Source organism: Nipponia nippon, unplaced genomic scaffold (genome assembly GCF_047370975.1).
Source record: "Nipponia nippon isolate SJK-2023a ecotype South Korea unplaced genomic scaffold, ASM4737097v1 scaffold_1, whole genome shotgun sequence".
Taxonomy (NCBI): Eukaryota; Metazoa; Chordata; class Aves; order Pelecaniformes; family Threskiornithidae; genus Nipponia; species Nipponia nippon.
In genome coordinates, this window is record NW_028262290.1 from 109,873,148 (window position 1) to 109,895,851 (window position 22,704).

At 40.5% G+C, this 22,704-nt stretch overlaps 1 protein-coding gene across 8 annotated transcripts in view; it reads right to left on the reverse strand.

Annotated features, from left to right (window-relative positions):
• The window catches only part of HECW1 (HECT, C2 and WW domain containing E3 ubiquitin protein ligase 1), a 301,696-nt gene that overhangs the window by 188,669 nt on the left and 90,323 nt on the right, over window positions 1-22,704 (reverse strand). Inside the window, exon 2 of one of the 8 annotated variants that reach the window (XM_087766759.1) lies at window positions 9,553-9,610. The exons of the other annotated variants lie outside the window; for them this stretch is intronic. Coding sequence (XP_087622885.1) covers window positions 9,553-9,579 — 27 coding nt within the window. The 5' untranslated portion in view covers window positions 9,580-9,610. The remainder of the gene's footprint in view (window positions 1-9,552; window positions 9,611-22,704) is intronic. 8 annotated transcript variants of the gene reach the window in all.

Sequence of the window (22,704 nt, forward strand, 5' to 3'; positions counted from 1 at the left end):
CCTCTCCTCCCCATCCCTTTTTATTCTCAGGGCATACCTCCTCTTCCTCACCCATCAATATTACCACCCTCCCCTCACTCGTAGGTTAGGAAGGGATAAGACACAAGGCATCGCTTGCTGTACCAGCCACAGGACAGGCCCTGGATTAACATGTGGGGACAATAAACACACAAAACCCAGGAGGGATGGACGGAGGCTCTTTCCACTCATGGTTCCTTCCAGCTGCCCATGGTGGCTGACTCCCACTCCACAGCAAAGAGAACATTTTAAATCTCCTATTCCATTCATTGCCCCTATGCTCTGTCATGCTTCTTACCCCCATCCATATTCCTTTAAGAGAAAAGCCATCTCAAGTGTCAGTATCTTAACCTCCTCAGGCAGTGAAGCAGGGCTGAGGCAGATAAGCATTATTAGCAGGCTGTCAAGTATTAATGCCTACATCAACCACTCCTCTGATCTACAAACAACAAACCATTGCAATAAACCAGTCTCTCAACCAGGCACCAGCTTTGGAGCATGCCCTCATCTCCATCTTCTACCTTTCAACAAGGCCTAGAATATTCCCTGACATTTTAGAATTAATTGGCTACCGAGTTCCTGTTATTAATCATATTACCTCCAGACAAATACAGAAATGCCATCCAGTTGAGTGTGCTTGATCCTACTTCCAATAAAATCAAAGGCAAAACTCTCCCCGACTTCAATGTGGAACAAAGTGACTTTGCAAAGCAAGGGAAAACCCATATAGATGTCAACAGCTGCAGTTAACAAAAACTAATCCAGACCTGGAAAATCAAGAGGTCATATTTGAACCAAAACACTTCAAACGTTTTCATCCACGCTACAACCTGTTCTGTTGGAAAACACATTAGACAGCCATGTAAAGCAGCAAGTTGCATTTTGGGACACAGATCACAGCAACTACTCTTAGAATGAGATCTCAAAACCTAGAAACAAATCTGTCATTTGATGGGTTAGGATTAATTTAAAATATAGTCATATTTTTAGACCATAATATCTGAATTTTTTTACTATGCAATTATAATAGAGTCCTACGCATTTCCAAAATGAAAGAAACCCCTCATGGATTTAAACTGGAACATCAGACACTGAAGCATATTTATAGAATCATTTAGGTTGGAAAAGACCTTTAAGATCATCAAGTCCAACCGTTAACCTGGCACTGCCAAGTCCACCACTAAACCATGTCCCTGAGCACCACACTACTGCACGCTTTTTTGTCTGATGTCACTGGAGAGCAGGATGAAAACTGCTTGCAAGTATTAAGAGTTCAACTGCCACATTTGAGCATGCTTGTTCGCCACAGACTGACTACTTATGTCTGTACACTCTTGGGGAGATCATGACAACATCCCCATATTTTTTCTAATTAAATTTTTTTAAATATAAGTATCTAAAGTTTGTTGGTTTTTTTTTTTTTTAAGAAAAATCTATTGTAACAAAGGTTTTGAGGATCAAGAGTTCTTCTTTTGCACTGAAAAACAGTAAAGGAAAACTGATTTACGCTTAGTAATGCCTCAGATCCGATATCTTATTCTTGAAAATAATCCCGATGCCATTATAAACTTAATACCACTGACAGAACCCACAAGGCATAGCTTAAAGGGTGCAATTTCTCTGTTCCTGAGCAGGTAAAACTAGCCTCTGATACGTATCTCCAAACCAGATTGCTACTTACTGTTTCATCTTTATTAAGAGTTGTTTATGTTTTGATTGTATAAATCATAATAAATTGCTACTATAATTGTATTCATGAGAAAGCAAAGAAACCGGGCAAGCTATCCCAAGAGGAAATGAGTAATTCTGGTATTACAGTCTCTAGTTGAGGAACAAGATTCCAATTTTACATAGGAGAACATGTGGTAGCTTTATTGAGGACACAAAAATAAACCTACAGAACAGAAGCTGTGTTCAGGGACTGTTTTCCTCTGGATCACTGTGAGACAACTGTGAGCTACATGTCAAAGGTTTTCTGGGGAACTGCTAGCCAAGGTTAGATGAAAGGTAGCCCAATAGTTTCCCCCCTGGAAAACAAGTATGGGCATAAAGCAGATTTTCAAAGCAGAAACTGCCCAGAACAACTGGAGGAGAACTAGATCAAGTAGATGAAGAGCAAACTGGTTCAAGGCTCCTCCAACCAAACAGAAACATAGAAGACAGACAAGCCCCACTGACTACCATTACCCAGAGAAACCGGACCTGCACATAGAGATGAGCAAGCCCTGTTGTGACAGTATGATTTCTGAACTTCACCCATACTTATTTCACTGCTAGTACACCTCTAATACAATAATTGGATATTACTGTGTTGTATCACACAATCATATGTACAGGCATGTCCATCTGCTCACATTACTGCATGAGGTTCCAATTTACTTTTCTCTCTTTTACTCCAGTTCAAAAGGTCTCATGAGAGTTTTCAAAGAGGAAGAACATCTGTAAAGGTGACTGGAAAACTTATTTCACTCACCCACAGACAAAAACACAAGGATAGTTCTGAATGAAGGTTCAAGCCATAGTTTAATTTAATTTTAATGAGGGCTGTTAGTTAGACTTAACCCAATGCTTTTTTGCTGCCATTGAATCCTCACAGAAAAGAAGTAATTACAGTTTTTAACACTGCACTTAAAGTAAGGCCCAAAGGAGAAATGTTTTAACCTATTTTTCTGGTAACAACACCTCTGTCAAGGAAGTATCCTAAATCCATCAAGGACTAGGTTCTAGGGCATTGCAATGAAAGCCTACAGTTTAATTAATTAGTATTTATAGAAGCCTACTTAAGTAGGCAAGTTTGGAAACTATTCGGTTCTGCAGGCATTAACCCTGAGTTCTGGAAAAAAGACTAAGACACACATCATCACGCAGTAAGGCCGTGGCCACGCGAGCAGCCATACCCCGCTTGGACATCTTGGCACAGGACTCGGTTCTGTTCTACTACGGACAATGAGAACTACCTACTGTCCAATTTGGTGCACAAATCAACAAAGCACACTTTGGTCCATGGATACTACTTCTACATTGATGGTATTATTAGCTGAATAAAACGCTATTCAGCTTAACCTTAAGGCAGTAAAACTAGAATGGCAATGAGGTTAAAACTTGACTTTTGAACAGGTATTTCCATTAGGGGTTCTGAAGCACCACAAGAATTCATTTGTGTGTGAGACCTGCAAACAGAAAAGACACTAATTTGACAAATTTATCCCTTGTAACACATTAGCTTAATGGCCACATACTAATGCTTCTGGTAATTTTTCTCTCAATATTAGTGATAAATTAACTTGATTACTGTGTTTTCCTAACCTTTAACTAGAAGCCAAATGTTTGTATTGAAGACATTCAGGTCTGATTCAGAAAGCATTCCTGGAAACAAATCACACAGCCCTGTTAGCACTGGAATTAATGAAGCTGTTTTCCTGCAGAGCTCTACCCTTCATCACCACCAAACCTCTCCTAAAGTCCGAGTTTTTTCCCCTCTGTTCCTCTACAAAAAAAACACCCAAAGCAAAGGAACAGACAATCCCAGCACTGTCCCAGCTGCTGGAGCGGGTGACGGACAGGCTCTACCTGCCTTTCCCCCAGCCCCAACTTGGGTCTCCCTCCTCTCCCCAGCCCCCGAGGCCTGTAGAAACTTAATTATCTCAAAGACAACTACATCTCTCCATTTCACTTGAAATTAGCCAACGGCTTCAAAAGTAATTAGGGAAGGGAGTGACAGATAGACAGAAAGTGCAATCAAAGAAGTCTGATCAGCCCTGGAAGATAAGCTATAAAAAAAATTACACACAGCCTCACCAATTTACTTGATTACTCACACAAGGGAATTTCCTCATGTGTACAGGTCTGCAGAAATAGGTGTTATGGAATTTCAAAAGCTGCTACAAAAACATAACAGAAATCTAATCAAAGCAACTTCAGTGGGAACAGGATCTGATCTAATATATAACACACCACTATTCCCTCTCCAGCTTCATTCTTCCTAATGAATATTTTGTCATACAGAGCCCAGTGTGTTCTCATCCTGGTGGAAAATTTTAGTTACAAATGAAACAAAATACATTTATATTTTCTGTATAGATTTTGTGACAGGTTTCCAGCTTACTAGTAAATCTGGTATGAATTTTTTCTCCCATGTTAAAGGAGGCATCAAGTGTATAATTTTTCTTCAAGAAGCAAAGAAATTCGTGGAGGTGAAAACTTAGTGTGATGAAGAATGGACTAATTTAAATTGCAAAGGACAAAAAAAAAAATCTCATTTACATTTTTCATTTTTAAATTCCCAATGCAATTAAAGTATATATTCACATAAGACTCAGAGATAACCTATTTGACAGAGTTTTCCCAGCATAATGTAGAATAATTTTTTTCATTATGCAACTAGCTCTGTAAATAGTTTAATATTAATGAAATTAAACATTCATTGATTTTAGTCTTTTATCATATAGAATTTCACAAATTTTTTTTTTTCAGCCAGTGTCTGTTGGCTTTAAAGAGATGGGCCACATTTTGAGAACAGACTTAAACTTCCCAGCAAAATCAAAACATTTGTACATGTCAAAACCAAACCATAGAATCACAGAATTGTTAAGGTTGGAAGGGACCTTTGAGATCATCAAGTCCAACCTGTTAACGTAACTGTCTGGTCCACCTCTAAACCACGTCCCTAAGCATCACATCCACACGTTTTTTGAACGCTTGCAGGGACTGTGATTGCACCACTTCCCTGGGCAGTCTGTTCCAATACCTCTCAGTGAAGAAATTTTTCCTAATATCCAATCTCAACCTCCCCTGGCACAACTTGAAGCCACTTCCTCTTGTCCTATCCCTTGTTACTTGGGAGAAGGGACCAACTCCTACCTCACTACAGCCTCCTTTCAGGAAGTTGTAGAGAGCAAGAAGGTCTCCCCTCAGCCTCCTCTTCTCCAGGCTAAACAGCCCCAGCTCCCTCAGCCGCTCCTCCCAAGACTTGTGCTCTAGACCCTTCACCAACTTCGTTGCCCTTCTCTGGACACGCTCCAGCACCTCAGTGTCCTTCTTGTAGTGAGGGGCCCAAAACTGAACACAGTACTCGAGGTGCAGCCTCACCAGTGCCCAGTACAAGGGCACTATCACCTCCCTAGTCCTGCTGGCCACACTATTCCTGATGCAAGCCAGGATGCCATTGGCCCTCTTCGCCACCCGGGCACACTGCTGGCTTATGTTCAAAGTATTTCTGTATGTCATGAAAGGGCAAAGCTGCAAAATGCTATGGAAGCAGCGTAGGTGCCCAGTCTGGAAATTCTGAAAGTTAAAAGCATATTTGTGTTTTACCAAAAAAAATTATAAAGCCTTTTATCTCATAATTTTTAAAGGCCCATCAGTTTCTAGCTGACAACAACCAGTGCAGCAACAAGAGATTTCAAAGTGGCATCAAAACTCCAAAGGCATACAGTGCTTATGTTGTTTCTGATGTCATCAATGTATCATCCTCCAGTACGGACAACGGCTTGAGCATGTGGGTATGGATCCATGTAAAACTTTTAGTTCCTCTGAAGTGAATTCAGCCTACACCTGATCTCGCACATCTTGGATGCAGTGGAAAGACTCCCATTGACTTCAACAGACTTTGAAGCAGATCCTGTCCCACTGGGTCATTTAGGGTTCTTTTAAATTCTTAAATACTCAAGGTTAGATAGAAAGCATCATCTTCACAGCCTTCCACTTCTGTGATATAATAGGAAGAATTGCAAACTTATCACCAAATTTCCTTGCAAGGGCTCTGTTCCTAATAACTTGAATGATAGCGTTATTCAGTTGTGTGGTTTTTAATGCATGTCTTTGTTTCTGCTGGTACGCTCAAGCCCCCTCATGCTTTCCCAAATGTATAGTTTATTCCCTTACAAGGCTGGCAGATAATAAGTAAATATGAGAATTGTTCCTTCAATTAAACTGGTGCTGGAAATAGGGACTGACGTAAACAGGAAGAGGGAATTGTGCCAGAAATTAATCTATTTCTTAATTTCTCTGTTAAGATAAAACTATCATCCCAGCCAATATTTATATGACTCTAATTAAAAAGACATTAGGAGAGCAAGGGCTCTGGTTTGCAGCACCACATCTCCTCCTACCACTGCCTCCCATCTGCTGCCTCTGCCGGGAATACCAGCGCCTAAGCTGAGGGTCTACAGGACAAGCCTGTGTGTTGGGGGGGTGTTCATGCTTGCAGGTTAGCTAGCTACCACCCCTTCTGCACCCAAATGGATTTTGGTGGATCTGTTAGCTCTTCTGCCTAGCAGATGAACACATGAGAAGAATTGCAAAGTTCAAAACACACTTTACATCTTTTCAGTTATCATTAGCAAAAAGAAAGGCAATGCAAGCGCATAAGGTACAGTATAAAATAAAGGGGTTGCAAAATGCTTTATTTTGGATATGTGGGAAGGCTTTTGGCTGGGAAATAGCTTTCAGTACAGGTTCTACCTATGTGTGCTGTTTTATAAAAAATAATTCCTATAACAGAGTTTTTTGTTGGTTATTTTTGCTCAAGAACTACACTGCAGGAGAACGTTTCAAAGGTTTCTGTATGTTGAGTCCTAAATAAACCACAGGTGACAACTCTACATTAACAATGTTTGGCACAGAAACACCAATAAATCTTTTTTCCATAAGTAACTTGTGTGATTAAAATGATGAATTCTGCATGTGCTAAACTCTAAGTAAAGGCTTTTTTTTTTAATAAAACATATGCTGTGTGTTTACATTAAGACACACAGCAACTACAAAAAGCACATATGCTATAGTGGCCACAGAAAGACCACATATAACAAAGCAAAAGGTTAACACGAAGTTGTCACATCTAGAGAAGACCTTTTAAAAGCAAAGTCTGCAGGACCCACCACATACTAGGGCACTAACTCCCTCCTGAGACCTTATTTCAGTTGTGCCATAACTTTTTTTTTCCTGCATTTCTACCTTTTCATTCCAGTCTTTTACAGCCCACATTGAGATTTGGGCACTTGAATGAGGCTAATTTCTCTATATTGGTTATACAGTTATAGGAGAGAAAAGGGTGCCCTGAAATACCACTAGCAGCATGACTTTACTCTGCTGACTATACAGGGTGTATGTAGGGAAACTAATTTAAGAAACTAAATTAGGTACTTAAACACAGGGCTGTGAATAGTGCTGAGGCCCACCCAAGGATTTGGAAGGGTCCTGCACTCCCTGTGCCCAGCAAGTCTTCATACTGCTAACAAATACTGACACTTATCTCAAATGCCTATATGCAACTCAAAAGGCTTATCTGCAAGGTCAAGTAAATGCCCTTGCAGGTACATACTGTTCACTGACAGACTAAATCATGCATCTGGTTTGCTTTTCCTGAAATAGTCCATGCTGAGACTGAGGGGGAAACAATTTTTTTTTCCCTAATAATGACAATAAAGGAGAAAAAAGTGTCCAGTAACAGCTGGAAATATTGTTATAAACTTGGTTCAATATGTTTTCCATAGGCAATGAGGAGAGGCGAGGTGGGGCAGGGGACTGAGGAATTACTTTCTTCAATTTAAAAAGTGTTTTGGTTTTTTTCCTCCATATATAGAGGAGAATGGTAGAAACAGAGCCAAAACTGCATTTTCAGTTAACGAATTTTGTCAATAAAAAGTAGGCGATACATCTAATAGACAGCACTTTGCAACAAGTACTTATGATTTGCATCACTTTGGTACATCTGAATACATGTAGACCAAGGACCAAACTTATCTTAAAGGGAGGACTCCCCTGAGGAGACAAAGCATCACAGCCAGTTGAATATGCTGCAGCAGGTAGTTAATTTACTTTCTTCCTGCTGTTGTGTCAACTACCTATTTCTAGCAGGATTCTTGGTGGGAGGTACTTAATACAACCTCCAGGATCTCCTGTGTGTTGTTATGCAAGAGCCCAAATTCATTAAGACACTTAAGGAGCAGTGAGAGATGCACTTCTTTAAAACTTGGGAACATTCATCACCACAGATGAACTTGAAAATGCTGCAAAATGTATTATGCATTCTGCTTTACTAGAAAAGCCCGCTTCTCAATCCTTTTGATATCTCTTCTGCTATTACATATGCCCTTCCTTCTGAGACTCTTCACTTGAGGAAAAACATGCAATCCTACAATGACCCGCATCATCTTTTCAGGGGGATATTTCATTTAGTTTTTGGACTGTGGCCTAATTGAAATATTTTTTTTTCCAGAGTAATAAAAGAAACTGCCAAGTACCTCTGAGGGTGCACTTACCTGATGCAATAGCTGCAAAATTCAAATTATTATCATGTGAAATGTCAGGTGGTGAACAGTTTCCATAACCCAGAACATTCAAGGATTACTTTTCACCAAAGAGTCTTCCTGTGACTCTTCACCACATTTTGAGGGAGTGTATGCACCATATATAGGCACATACATCTGGAAAAGTTTCACACTGCATTTAGTATAGAATACCACTGAGTTGCAGCTACAGAGAGGTGAAAGGAGGAGTGCTGTTGGACACGGTCACACAAATTCTCAGTTGTCATCATCAAGAGGCTGCATGTATTTCCTCAGCAATTACAGCACTACTTAATTTGCACAGAGGCTCAAAAGACCCCCCAGCAAAACTGCCAGCGCCTGAGGCGCTCACTGGCTACTACAAAGTGCAAAACTTAACACAGAAAGGATACATCCTCATGAAACTGTAAGAACATGACCTATTACATACATGGCTGATCACTGAATTTTTATTCTTCACAGAATCAAAGTTATTTGGATGATTAGTAACAAAGAAAAATGTAGAAGCAAACACACAAACAAAAGCCCCAACCATAACAACATTTCAGTGACAGAAATAACACTAGATAAGCTTTAATGCACATTCTGGCTCTCTTTGATAACGCATGACAATTCAGAAGACTAAGCTGTGCGGGAAGATGCATACAGCAGCAGTGTGTTATGCATGCACATCATCTCACAGGTACCCCCTAGTAAGTGGTTAGTGCCAGTCAGACATTCCTGCATCTCACACATTAGTGTCTACCGTGATGGCTGATTTGTGTGTCGCGATGGCTCAGAATTAGTTCACGATTAGAAGCTGCAGGTTTCGGAAAATGCCTTGTGAAGGTGAGCGGTTGATGCATTCTGTGCTTTGCCTCCACATGGATGTGTGCAACTGCCAGGTTACAGTTGCCTGCTGCTCCCAGGACCTCCTTGCTATCATCTTATAATTACCGTGTCTCGATTCAATAAGAATTCTTGGGCAGACCACACAAAACAAAACCAACACTGACATTAGATGGATGCTTAGCAGGTTACAAAAAAAGAAAACAAGACAGAAACAAAAGATCACTTCAAATGAAGCTTGGTTGGACACGTTGTTAAAAAGGTGCTCAAATTACCTGAACCGCTTTGTTTGATCTTAAACATGGACCGGGGGCAGCTGCAACGAGCTCCGAGCTTTGGCACATTCCATTATATGAATGGTAGTGAATTTATAATGGAATGGTATGGATGGTTTTTATAATCAGAAAAACACACTGACCTTAACACTACACAGGTGGAGCAGCATAATGACCCGCCAATTGTAAGCGCATCAATTCCTGGGGAAAAGTTCAATGAGGTTAACTCAGCATGTATCCCATAACCAACATAAGTGACATTTTTAAAACATTGTTTTTTTCCACAAAAACCTGTTTGTCTTTGCCAACATTTACTTGAGTTGCTTCACTGTTTGGCACTGAGTATATATCTTACCCAAGTTAACAATGTACTACATTATGCTCCAGCAGACCTGGATGTTGTCATATACTTCAACACTGAAATACATTTGGTTAAAAAAATAAGAATGGTGTTAACTACAATAAACTTTTCAGGCTGTATAAGATTAAGCATCATATTCATTTAACTCGGAAATGGGAAGAAAACAAGAGGCCTGGATATAAGAGACACCATCAGTGGATCTTCAGCTTCATTGTAAAATCCTCACATTGAGTGAGCTTAGATGGGGTCGCAGCCGATCAGCATTTCTGCTTCCCATCAATTTATTGGGTACTTGGATACTCAAGGGGGCCAGAAGCAAAGGAAATTAATTTCAACGTACCATACTCGAACTGACTGGGTATCCAACATAAGACCACAAAACGCAGTGAACAAACCTAATCAGCCTCCACCAGTATGTCAAAAACCCACACATTACAAAACTATACAGAGAGAAGCAATGAAACAGAAAAATGTCCATCTGAATCTGGGAGAACTGATGAGCGAGGACAGAAGGCTCTCCAAACATGCAATAATAAAACTTTAATTTAAAAAAAATTACACCACAATTCAGCCGCAACAGCAACATTTACATCTGTATTTCAGCTCATTCTCCCTCCTCTTCTGTGACCTGGGCACGCCAACACTTCACAGCTTCTGCACTGCCCTAGCAGGGAAAACAGCTCAGCAACAAGACAGTCCGATACCTCCATCTCCTCACATCGCGCGCCTCTGGAGACTGCCATCCCACCCTACCATTCCTTCCCATCATCAGTTTCTGCTGTGTACTCAGAGACAGCAGAGAAGGCAGAACAAAAGTCTTATAACACGATTGAAACCACTACTACAATTGCCAATTCAACAAGAGCGCAAAAATAAATATGAGAAACAAAAGCGAAGGGCAAGGTAGTGGATTTAGGAAGAAGTTCTACTGTTTGGAAATGTTCAGCTAAGATTTACAAAACAAAACAATGCCATTTGATCATACTCCTCTGAGATTAAAAGACTTTCAAAACCACATAATAGCCATGAAATTAGACAAAAATAACAGTACACATTGCTTTCTCATCTCCTTCTACCTTTCAGAAGGCCCTAAATCTCATGGACATAATCCATTTTAGTCCCAAATCTACCAACTCTCCACAGTCTGGTGGCCCTTTGCTTTTATTTAAAAAGCATATTTACATTAGAAATAAAGCAGCGTGATCCCAAAGTTGGGCAAAAAGCCACATAATCTTTGGAGACAAATCTCAGAGAAGTTAATCCATACACACACACACTTTTCTCAGCTGTCCATTAAGAGAGCACACGACAAAAATACTTCCAAATAACCAGGACTGTAAAACCATTTTTCACAACCACAGTCACCATGAATTTTCTCCAGCCACACAGAAGCTGGTTTTAGAACTAATAGCTTCGCTCAAGACAAAAATTAATATATGGTAGCATTTTCCTTGACATAGTCCAGGAGTTCTGTTTTCCTGACAAGAGGAGACAAAACCACAGAATGTTACCTGATGCTGCTCATGCTTCAGTACCAAAAGCAACAGTATGGCAACCTCACACAAGGTACACACGGTGCTTCCCTGATCCTTGCCAGGATGTTCACAACCTGGCCCACGAAGACGCTTTTCAATAAAACAAAAGTTCCGTTCTCCATAGGCAATGTGAAAAACCTGCAGCCCCACTCCTACCTTCAAAGCCACCCAGACCGTACCACCAGGTTATGCAGACCAGGGACACTGCATGACCAAAGCAAAGCTCTGGAGCGAGGAAGAGGTCCTGGACATGCACTCCTCTGCCTTCTGCTGCGCTGAGCTTGGCTGCAGCAGACAACACAACCCTGATGTGTTGCAGTAAATTCATCCCCCCCCTTCCTCAGAGCATCTCAGCATTACAGACCTCAAGTCACTCTGCGAATGGGAAGCAAGAGTAAATTGATATATGTAAACTGCCTGGCTCACACATCATACAAAAATCTAAACTGAGTCACAGAAAGAGGTTTTTTGCACAGAGATAGCATGTGTCGTGATGCCTTCGCACATTTAATCCAGAACGAACGCTGCTCAGGGTTTACAGCAAGCCTGACGGAAGCCCCAGCTGCCATCACCCCCTCTGGCCACAAACACCCCACAGGGCAGGGCAGCTCCAACGCCGCGCTGTGGCCAGGGCTCTGGCCACCTGCGGTGTAGTTACACCCCGGCTCCAGGACAAGTGGCACGTGAACCTGTATGTGTTCAAACTTTCATAGCAATAGCTGGGAAAAGCGCTATCTTACATATGATTAGATTTACTCAGGGGTACATTTATGTTAAATGAAGCGCTTCAGAAATGTAATTGCAGTTGAAGTGCACTTCAGGTAAATTGGAGAGCCTGTGATCAGATAGACTATCATCGCTCTGATGAACACTTTTCTGGATTTCTTTGTTGTCTGTCTCTGCTCACCTATGAACTCCTGTCTTTACATTTAGATTGCACATATCCCGGCACTTTTGTTTAGTTTTCATGTGGCACTTGTACAGCATTTGCCCTCCTCTTCTCAGTCCATGACTGGGTCTGCCAGTTGCTATTGCAATAAAAGTCTGAGAAGCACTTATTTTCAGTTAACGCATACACAAACACATCATCTCAAGGGCCAGAAAAATTAGTTGTATCATGTTTTAAGCCTATACGATAAAGTAGTGAGAGGAATAGATTAAAAGAATAGAGGAGCTGTGCTGTTTTGTGTCAAGACTACTCACAGCCCAAGTACCCATTCATTTTCTGGCTGAGAACAACAGATGTTTTCAAAAAAATTAGCCCTACATCCACAGACGATAAGTAGTTTCTTCTGAATTCTCTGAACAAGATTAGCATGAGTCAGGAGAAAAGTAAAAAGTAAGGAGAGTCCCCTCAGCAGTGGAGCTTTCCTAACCTGTTTCTCCTTCTGAAAACATGGGGGAATTCAAGTTGATTCGATTGATGTTTCCTCTCTCTCCTGATTTCTGTTTTTAGCGCTCTCACCTCTTCTAAAACCTTCTTTTTCATCACCCATCATTTAACATTAAGATTTCTTGTTTGCTATCCAGCTCTGACAAGCCCCACTATGCCTCAACACTTCTCCCTTCAGGTTTCTTATCTCCTTCATTTCTGCTATTATTCCAGCTCCCCTTCTCCTCCTCCACTTTTCAATTCCTTCTGGTTTGCCCCTCTCCGTACAGAAGCCGTTGCTAGTCTTTGCAGCCGATGCTTGACTCCCCATCCTGCCTCTTAAGTAGCATCTGAGTACCTTCTGGATTTTTCTGCTTATCATACAAGTACATTAACATCATCTTTATGCATGCCATGTCCTGCCTGAAGCAATCCTAAGACTCGTATCCTGCTGGTACCTGCCATCTTGCTTCATATATCCCTATTCAAAAACACTTTTTGCAGTAAATGTTTAGGTAATAAAACCCTGATCATGGTAAAGCTGGCACGCAAACAGCTTAAATCAATACCTGTTTCACATACCTACGTACACATGCACACATCTACTTGTACATGATTACATTTCTACGGTGTCCTTGCCTCCTGCTGCCGCCCACGCTTTCTGTATTCCTTGCTCTTAGCCCATGAACTGTTCAGTGCCTTGGGGTAGTTTGTATAGTAATTAGCCCAACAGATTTCCAGTCATGATGTGCAGTGCTGTTTAATAACAACTCAGACTTTGCAAGAGAAAATCCATCCAAGGCTGAAAAATTATTTCACTCAGTCACCAGTTTGTTTCTAGAGCCGCCAGCGAATACGCGCGCAGCTCCCTGAAGGCTTGATGCCGCTTGCGTAGGGGCTGATCTTGTAGCACAGAGGATGGACAACTGCCCAAATATTGAGCCAGCACTTCAGACTAAGACAGACTACCGCACCCAGCCATGCTAACAGAAAAGATATGCTTTTCTGCCAACAATAAACAATTTGTTAACAATAACAGAAAAGCAGATATGCTTTCCTGTTTCTCCGTCGCTCCCTTCTTCCTTCTCCCCTGCAAGCATCAGCCCCGATATGCTGTTAAATTATGTTGCCTGCTGCATGGTTTAAACATTGCCTTTGCATTGAAGGGATCAGAATGACATTGAAGAGGGCAGAATGACTTCGTTAACCTCTGCAGATTGATGTTTCAAAGGTTTTTCAGTTTTTATGAAGATCAGAGGAAGAAAGGTAGCACATTTATGCTATGTTTGTTCCTTCCAGCTCAACAAATGAAAACATGTAAAAAACTCATTTTCAATAAAAAGTTTTCCAATTTTACTAGTTACACCTGCTAGCTAAAGCCACTATTTTAACACACCAAGCTATAGTAGGAAATATATAAAATCCCTTAGAAAAAAAAATGCTCAGTTTTGTGACTGCAAGACAAGTCTTAACAAATTCTCATGTGTAAATTAGCTAAATATCTCACAAACCAGTATACAAATTAGGCATTTTCTTTTCCCTTCAGTAGACGAAAAGAAAAAGAATAAGAATGTAATATCATTAGGAAAAGGAATTAATATGTTAATTGAGGATTTTAGTTGCACAGAGACAAGCCTCAGTTGCTTTGAAATCTGCCTCAAAATGAGTGTTACATCTGCTATGGAAAGCACCCTAGCTTTTTCAAGTAAAGGCACAAAATCTGTACATATTAATATAAAACAAAACCTCTAATTGTTTTACATGAAAAGCAAATCAAGAAGATAGCAACATCTTCATGCCATTTTCAGGTGGGATCTTCCATTTGCTGATCTGCAAATCTACCCCATTGTTCTCAATTTGCAGCCCAGCCTTGGAAGGCATCAGGTAGCAATATTAACAAACTGCTGATGTTATAAGTGCTATCGTATTATAAACTATATTAGCTGGGGGTTGGACTAGATGATCTTTAAAGGTCCCTTCCAACCCAAACCATTCTGTGATTAAATGCCGATACATCAAGATGACATTCAGAACCTGGGTCCTGAACCAAGACCCTCCATAAAGCAAGGAGATATATGAGCATGGAACAAAACCTGTGATTTCTGCCTCCAACAAGGTGAGATACTCAAGCACACTCCCGCTAAGACCTTGAGATGAACACAGACTGAAGAGAAAAGGAGACAATATTCACACTACTGTAGTAAGCTGTGGTCTCAGGACCAACAGACCCCAACTGTTCATCAAATTTTCTATAGGCACTGCAGAAAGGAGGAGTTTTAAAAAGAGAGACTGAAACAGGATGATATAGTGTTTCCTTTGCCTGACAAGCAGGAAGGACAGCAAGGAAGAGCCAGTGAAGATTAACTGAAAAGGGGGAACAAGCGTTCAGGGATGTTGGCAGCAAAGACTGACCGACAGCGGTGCTCAACTCCTGGTGTGGAAGGAAAGGTGGCAGGAAGGGTGTCCACAGGTCATGCCTTCCTCTGAAGAGGAACAGCTGATCTTTGACATATTCTGCAGAAACATAAGCCAACAAAGGCGGGTGGGGGGGAGAAAACATGGTCAGAGGGAGGAACACACTCTGTAGGTAGAAGATGCTTCCAGCAGCACTGTGGATAGACACAAAGTGAAGCACGTCCATTCCTACAAAGGATATTACAATAACTGAGGCCCCAGGGAATGAACACTGGACAACAACAAGCTGGAGAGCTCCAGAAAGCCTCTTCTCCTGCAGAGCCCATCTCAACCAATCAATTTATTTCCAGCATCATTTCTTATCCTCAACGGAGGGATCAAGTTCTGAAAGAGCACAAAATTCTTCTGGCTTTGACGAGCCTCTGGGAAACTAGGCTTCTTAGCAACCTCTCCTTCCTCCTCTGGATTTTGGCAGGCTGTTCACCAGCTCCTTGGCTGTTTATATAACACTACAGCTACTGACAGTACACAATGAAAACTAAAGCAAGTTGGTATTACTGCACCAATAGGAAAGGTCTCTATTTCTGCATCATCAACATTAGTTACCACCTTAAGCGGTGAAACAATGCATATGTCTGTTTCTACCTAATGTTTTAGTTAGCAGTGACATTTTCCAGAGCAAGTGATCAATAGATATTTTTGACTACTTGTTCCACTTTTTCTTATGAAGCAAATTTCATGCTGGTGACAGGCATCAGTAGATCAACCACTGGGTACAAAAGACTTCTGCACATTGTGGGCCAGTTGCAGGAACAGCAGCTGCCAAACTCCTCCTAGAGCTCTGCCACTGGGACTCAGCACTGGCCCGAGTAGAAAACATTTTGCTTGACAAGGTGGAACTGTGTACACCACATCTTCAGATGGAGTAATTTCTCATCGCTCCACTGGCTCCAATATACTATAATTAACAACTGGTTGAAGGGACTGGCTTCAAGTCTTCAGTCTCTCCCTGACAATCATGATTTTCCTAGTGATGCGGATACTTGGCAGTACACTCACTTAAGTAGAAAAACAGTTTAACACAGTCCATCAGCCACTTGTGAAATGAAGTTGGATCTGAACTGCTGTCCTAAAGGATCAGTGGAATACTAACATCTGCAGATGAGTTAATCTTACCAAATGAAGTTTAACACTGAAGGAGCTATAAACATGAAGCACAAGGAAGCCAGACATCTCCCAAAGAACCAGGCACGAGTGAAGAGTCAGCATTTGCATCCCTTATCCTGCCTCTATAACCCTGTACTCACAAATGCAATTTCAGGGTCTATCTAGAAGCATCCTTTTGCTACAGCAGAAAGAGATGAGGGAATAGAGCAGACTTGAACAAATAGCACACAACAGTGATGCAGTAAACTATTATGGTATTTTGTATTCAAGCAGGAAGTTAAAGCTATTAGACCTACAGTGGGAAAAGGTACAAGACAGAAAACTTTATTTAGCACTGCCTAAATGCCATTACTCCCCTCTGACTGCAACAAACCACTAAAGCCTGTGTCTGCAAAGCAGCATGCTTCAGGTATAACAAATTGCTGCTGGACCTCTCTGGAGCTGGCAATCTCCTCAACTTATCTGATGAATTGTGACACAGAAACATCCAGCTATCTATTAACAGCACCAGCAGCATCTTCCCCCAATTGCTCAGTGCAATGATCAGTATCTACAAACTACAGCTTACATTTAATTGGCAAAAAAAAAAAGAGGGGGGGGAAAAAGCAAGCAGCAAGACCAGTGATAACAAGCTTCTACTGTACATGATAACTACCAGACCTTTTTACTCCTGTTTCTAAACCACCACCAGAAATCTTAAAGCTACACTGCTACAACACTAACCCTCCTAACTGCTATGCAGGCAGCAGATGAAGCTCAGCATCCTTATTATTTCAATGGAATTACCCTGCACCCCACTTTCATCCTCTTTTCACTACAGATAATAACAACACAATATAAAACAACAAACTGGCACTGGCTATGCCAAAGTCATGAATTTATTACCGTATTAAATGGTTTGTTTGGATAGTTTACTAAACATGGAAGTTACAGTAAAGAGATGTTTGAGAGGTGGATCCCCTATATAAAAGGATTTTGAAAACTCTGGGCCAGGCTGTGATACGCTAGACTTACTTGCTTTCCCATAAACCCACAGGCAAAGGTTAACACAACAGCATCTCAGCGACTCATATTTAGAATTGCACTATTCACTTCTTCAAAGCAATATTCACAGACCAAATTGTTAATAGAAGATATAAAAAGGAAGAGATTGAAAATCTTTTTTCCTCCTTGAAAAAAAAAAATTTCCAAACTAGAAGCATTATTTCTGCTAACTGGTTGGCTCCAACTGGCTCTAAATAAAACCTCTTGAAGAGCATCAAGTCTCAACAGGCATGCTCTTGGGAACCCAAAAAGTAGATAACCAGTGCCATCTCTGAAGTTACAAGCAAGCTAAATACTTAGGTAAGCTGAAATTTTTCTACACAGATAAAGTGTAAAGCCACAGTGATTACTGGTTACTAGTAATCACTAATTATTTATCCAGCAGTCCACTTTTACAGCATTTCAAGCTGGCTATAAGGAAAAGAGATTTTTATACTCAGTAGAAGTGATAAATAGGATAATCAATCAGCCAGATAAAAGACAACACTAGGCTTTATAAAAGGCCACTGAAGAAGGCAAGTGCTATTTCTGAAGCAGACAGACTTGAGAAGGACACGTTGAGAAGAGCAGGACACATTCACTAGAAGAAAAAAGACAGCTTATCTTCATAGAAACCTGCCCACAGGGACAACAGCCCAGTATGTCATACCTAGACCGCTAACTTCCCACTATTTGCCACACACCATCTCCTGAATGGAAAGAAGATGATGAAACACATTGTTAAAAATGGGCTACAGATAATTCCCATCCAAACAGGGTCAGACCAGCAATGTTCCATCTTCTCTTGAAGTATCTCAGACCATCTTCAATACATGACCTGGATGAAAAACAGTTCCTTGCAATTGATTATGTCCTTTTATTTTTAATAAGACCTAGGAAATAATAGGGTGAAATTCCTGTACTGCTGAAGTTGATTATAATTTGCTATTAACTTCTAGGGTGAATCATTGGCCCCATTAATTACACCTTGCTGCCCCATTAATTTTACCCTATAAAAAGGGTCAGTAGATTAAATTAATTTAAAAAGAAAACCAAGGCAAGGTCTTACTTCCATAAGTGTGACAGTAGTTGACTTTTTTTTCTTTTAAGAATTGAAATTAAGTGACTAAAACTTTCTCAGAAAAAGAGCTAAAGATATAAATAAGAGAACATTTCTATCCCTGCCTTCCATACTGTTATTTCCTATACTGGACTAAGAACAAGGGGCTAAGTCAAAATAACTTCTGACTATAATCTTTTCCAAAACAACAGTTATTTACTTGACTGCATTTCATCATTTCTGTAACCTTGAGAATTTAAAGGATAGTCTTACCCAAAAAGGTAAGCAAATATGTAATGAAATTAAGTTATTCCCCCCCCCCCCCCCCGCCCCCGGAGGAACTGACTGATTTCCTCTTCTGCTCTCCCTGGACCTGCTTAAGATCACTTCTAGCTATAAAACAACTGCAGTGCCATGAGGAAGCCAGTAAAATTTTCTTATAAACTTATATTTCATATGACTCCTGTGGACTACAGGTTCTCAGAGTTCACCAAGGTCCCTGAACTGACTGCAGCTGAGCTGAGGATTTCAGGAGTATCCGTTTCTGTTTCTTCATGGATGACAGTCTTGGAGCAATCTAAAAAAACTCATGCAAAGCAGGAAAAAAAAATATGCATCTTTTCAGAGAGGAGAATTCTGTAACCAGTAAGGAGGAGAAGAAATTCTTACTAGCTCCTAAACAATGCTGGCCAGATAAAAAAGTTCCCCTTAAGAACAAAGGAAGATTAAGTGTTGAACTTGAAAGTAGTTTTGCATGCGTGTTTCCAGTGTCCAGTGATTGCTGTCCTAAAGAATTCTCCCTTGTATCATTATATTGGTATTTTCTGTCATTGGTTCTCTACCTAGTTTGATCCTAAAAGGCACGTGCACTTACGTGTACAACTTCTCTCCCTGCTCACGCCCCTGTTCTCTACCCTTGGTGCTTACAAAGGCTCCAAAGACTCATTTTTCTGGTGCAGTACCTTCTCTCTCGGCTTGTCTCAGACTATGCTTCCAATCATTCACCTCAGTTGTATGGACATGATTTCAAAAACACAAGTTTAATAGCCCTGTTAAACATCCTACTCATTTATAGTATTGTTCTATTACCTTGAAAATGAGATTCCTCCACTACCCAACAAAAACCCAAAAAACCCCAACCAAACCAAAAACCCACCACCACCAAAACACAAAACAGCAATGGCAGGCAACAAACAAGCCATCATCTGATATCGGTCTCATCACGTAGATTTGACTATATCTATAGTTTAAACAACATACTACTATTACAATATTTTTACTGGATGCCATAGGTATACAATACTTTGTTTAGCTTATTCGTAATTGAAGACAATATATGAACAACCACCTTATTTAAACAATCTGATTAAAAAACTCTCTAGTATACTCATTTTTGGGTTACACTAGTGGCTAAGATGAAAGCATCAGTATTCCATCTGATGCCAAGATTTCACACCAGAGTCATCTGACCCTAAAAAAAACATTAATTAGTGCATGATAAAATAAAAAACAGATTCACAATTCTCATTTCTTTGATTAAAAACAAGGAGTCAGTCCTCACTTTCTTAATACAACTCATTACACAATCATTTCCTTGTTTTGGTGTATTCTTCTATTCTTTTGATACTCCTTAGCTGTCCTGAAAAGATTATTTGGTACAGTAAGAGTGCTCTTTCCTCTTCTGACATTAAAAAAACTCCGAAATTGCATATGGTTGGATCTGAAGTCACGGTTGGAACTGTCTTCCAGTAACAGAAGATGAATTTACACCACTGTCTCATGTAGGCTTGTCTGAGCCTAATCACCAGATTTGTTAAAACTTAGACGAGGTCCATCTCTAGAGACCACGTCATTGTCTGCCCACAAACAGCGGGGCAAGACAGAGGATGCTGCAGATTGTTCCTGCGGCCTGTGACAGGAGACGACACTGGGTGCTGTATTAGTCGCAGCCTGGCCTCACCACGTATGAGGACGCAGTACATAACCCTCTAAGAGCACAGCCAATCGATGTGGATCCGACAGCCAATCGATGTGGATCCGTTAAGGGATAGATAACATTCGTGGGAATAGGGGATGGCCGACAGCACTACACTGGGTTCTCTCATGAGCCTAGCTCCTGTAGCAGCCTCTGTGCAGAGAGAGAGCACAGAGGGATGGGGAGATGAAAAAAGCATGGAGAGATGAAAAACTGTTTAAATCCTTGTCCACCAGACAGTCTGAGGCACCAAGCTGCAGAAGACCCTAAGCATGAAAATAATGCAATATCCATTTTAAATCAGGAGACAGTTTTTTGCCCCCTCTCCCCCCAGCACTGTACTTCAAGCCTGGCCATTCGACTTAACACAAGACATCAGGGACGCTTGTTGAATGTCAGGCAGCACGTCAAGGTCCCATCCCCTGGGGCCCACAATGTCTGGCAGCTATTATCACTCTTGAAGTGCATGCTATCATCTCAGGGGGTTAGAGTTGGAGTGGCTGTCTCCTGGAAATAGTCCATCTCCTCATTTGCACAGCCGTTGCTCAAGCAGCATGGAATAGAGGAGCTTGAAAAAGAAGAGGTGCTCGGGGCAGTCCTGTCGATTGCCTCTTAGACAGCCTAGCCTGTTTCTTCACATTACACCTGCACCAAATTTGCGTCGATGACAGTTCTACCTGATGTACCAGCCCCTTATCTCCAATGTGCATGTTTGCCTGATGGTACACGATTGCTGTGGCTACACAGGTTCGCAGCTACAACGGCCTCTGCAGAATGCAGCCTGCATTCTGCAGGTGGATATTTTTAACGTATATTACATCATTATAAATAGACTTGAGAGCTAAATCCTGGAACTAGCCCATGGTATTAACTCTAATTTAGTTTGGGCCCAATTCCAAATGGGTGACTATGCATGCAAACATTTGTCTGAGCGTACAATTGGCTGTTATGAACACAATTATTTCTTGTGCTCATGCATGCATAATTTACACACGCTAATTTAGATACCAAAGTAATTCCCTAGCAGAATTCCAGTGATCAGATTTAGCATGAAGACTGCTGTTAAAAAAGCCATAAATCACAGTAGTATATTCTCTAGCCACATAAAAGAAATAACTGAGGAATTCATTGCTGTTTCTATAACTAAAAAAACACCTTCAGTATAACCCTATCATTCTTCAGCTGAATGCTGTTTTTTTTTCCTCTCCCAAATCCCCCAGTTAATTTCCCCCCATACAATTTAATTTTTATTAATACACATTCTAGATTCTGGCATATAAGCCTAGTCATCCATTGAAAATAATCATCAAGATGTGAATACTATTAAGTAACATCTTTTCTATCAGGTGTATCTGAGTTTCATGCTTATATGCACAAAAACCAAAACCCCTCTCAGGAACCAATACTTGGCTTCTCAGTTTTGAAGTGAAATAGCAAACAAGTGAAGCCAGTGAATCACAAGTGGCCTACGAATCATAATCTAAGAAAGATCTAGCTCGTATTAAGGAAATCAAGAAAAGGAGGTTAGGCAAATTGTGCTTATGAACAAGCAAAGTAGAATTACTTCTCTCTAGGTAATTCTTACTATAAAGTTGTTTGTGTCCTTTCCAAAATAAATTAATAAACATCGATTAAACTGATTGATCAGCTGCCTGGAACATTGCATTTTGTAACAAGATCATATAGCAATCATGCAAAATCATCATCAGGCACACAATTGGCACAGGAATACCCTGGAAACAGGACCTATGAGAAGAGACAGACTGATTTTCTTCCATACACTGCTGCCACACTGATTTTCCCTTTTTGTCACCTTTATTTAAAAAGGAACAGGGGGTATTTTTTAAGTTACAAGAGATTTTTAAGAGAATTCTATACTTCGGAAGGTGAGGTTTGTTTTTTAATAACTCACTTTTACTAGTCTGAGCACTTGCTTCCCTAAAAAGTGCTTGTAAAGTTAATTTTCTAACTCACATACTCCAGATGTTAAAGTAGAATCCAAAGACTGCCATTCGTTCAAGTCAAGTAAATTTGTTCTGGACTAAAACTCAGGTAGAAACAGGCCTTGTACATGACAATAGACATGTATGGGAAATGTTTTTGAAAATAACCTCTCAAACAAATAGGCTTCCCAGAGCTACTGATTCTGAATACAAGCAGCAAAATATAATCTGGAATTTCCCCTGCCTCTTTTGCTGTCCTTCGTTACTGTTCACTGTGATCAGAAGACACTTAGAAATGCGCTCACACCCTTTATATTCAATTAACAGAGGTGGAAATTGCCTTACCAAAATCAAAGATACAGCAATTTCAATTCAGCAAATTATGGCATATTCTTAACTGTATGAATAACACTATCAAAGCTAGTCAAAGCAATTATACATGTG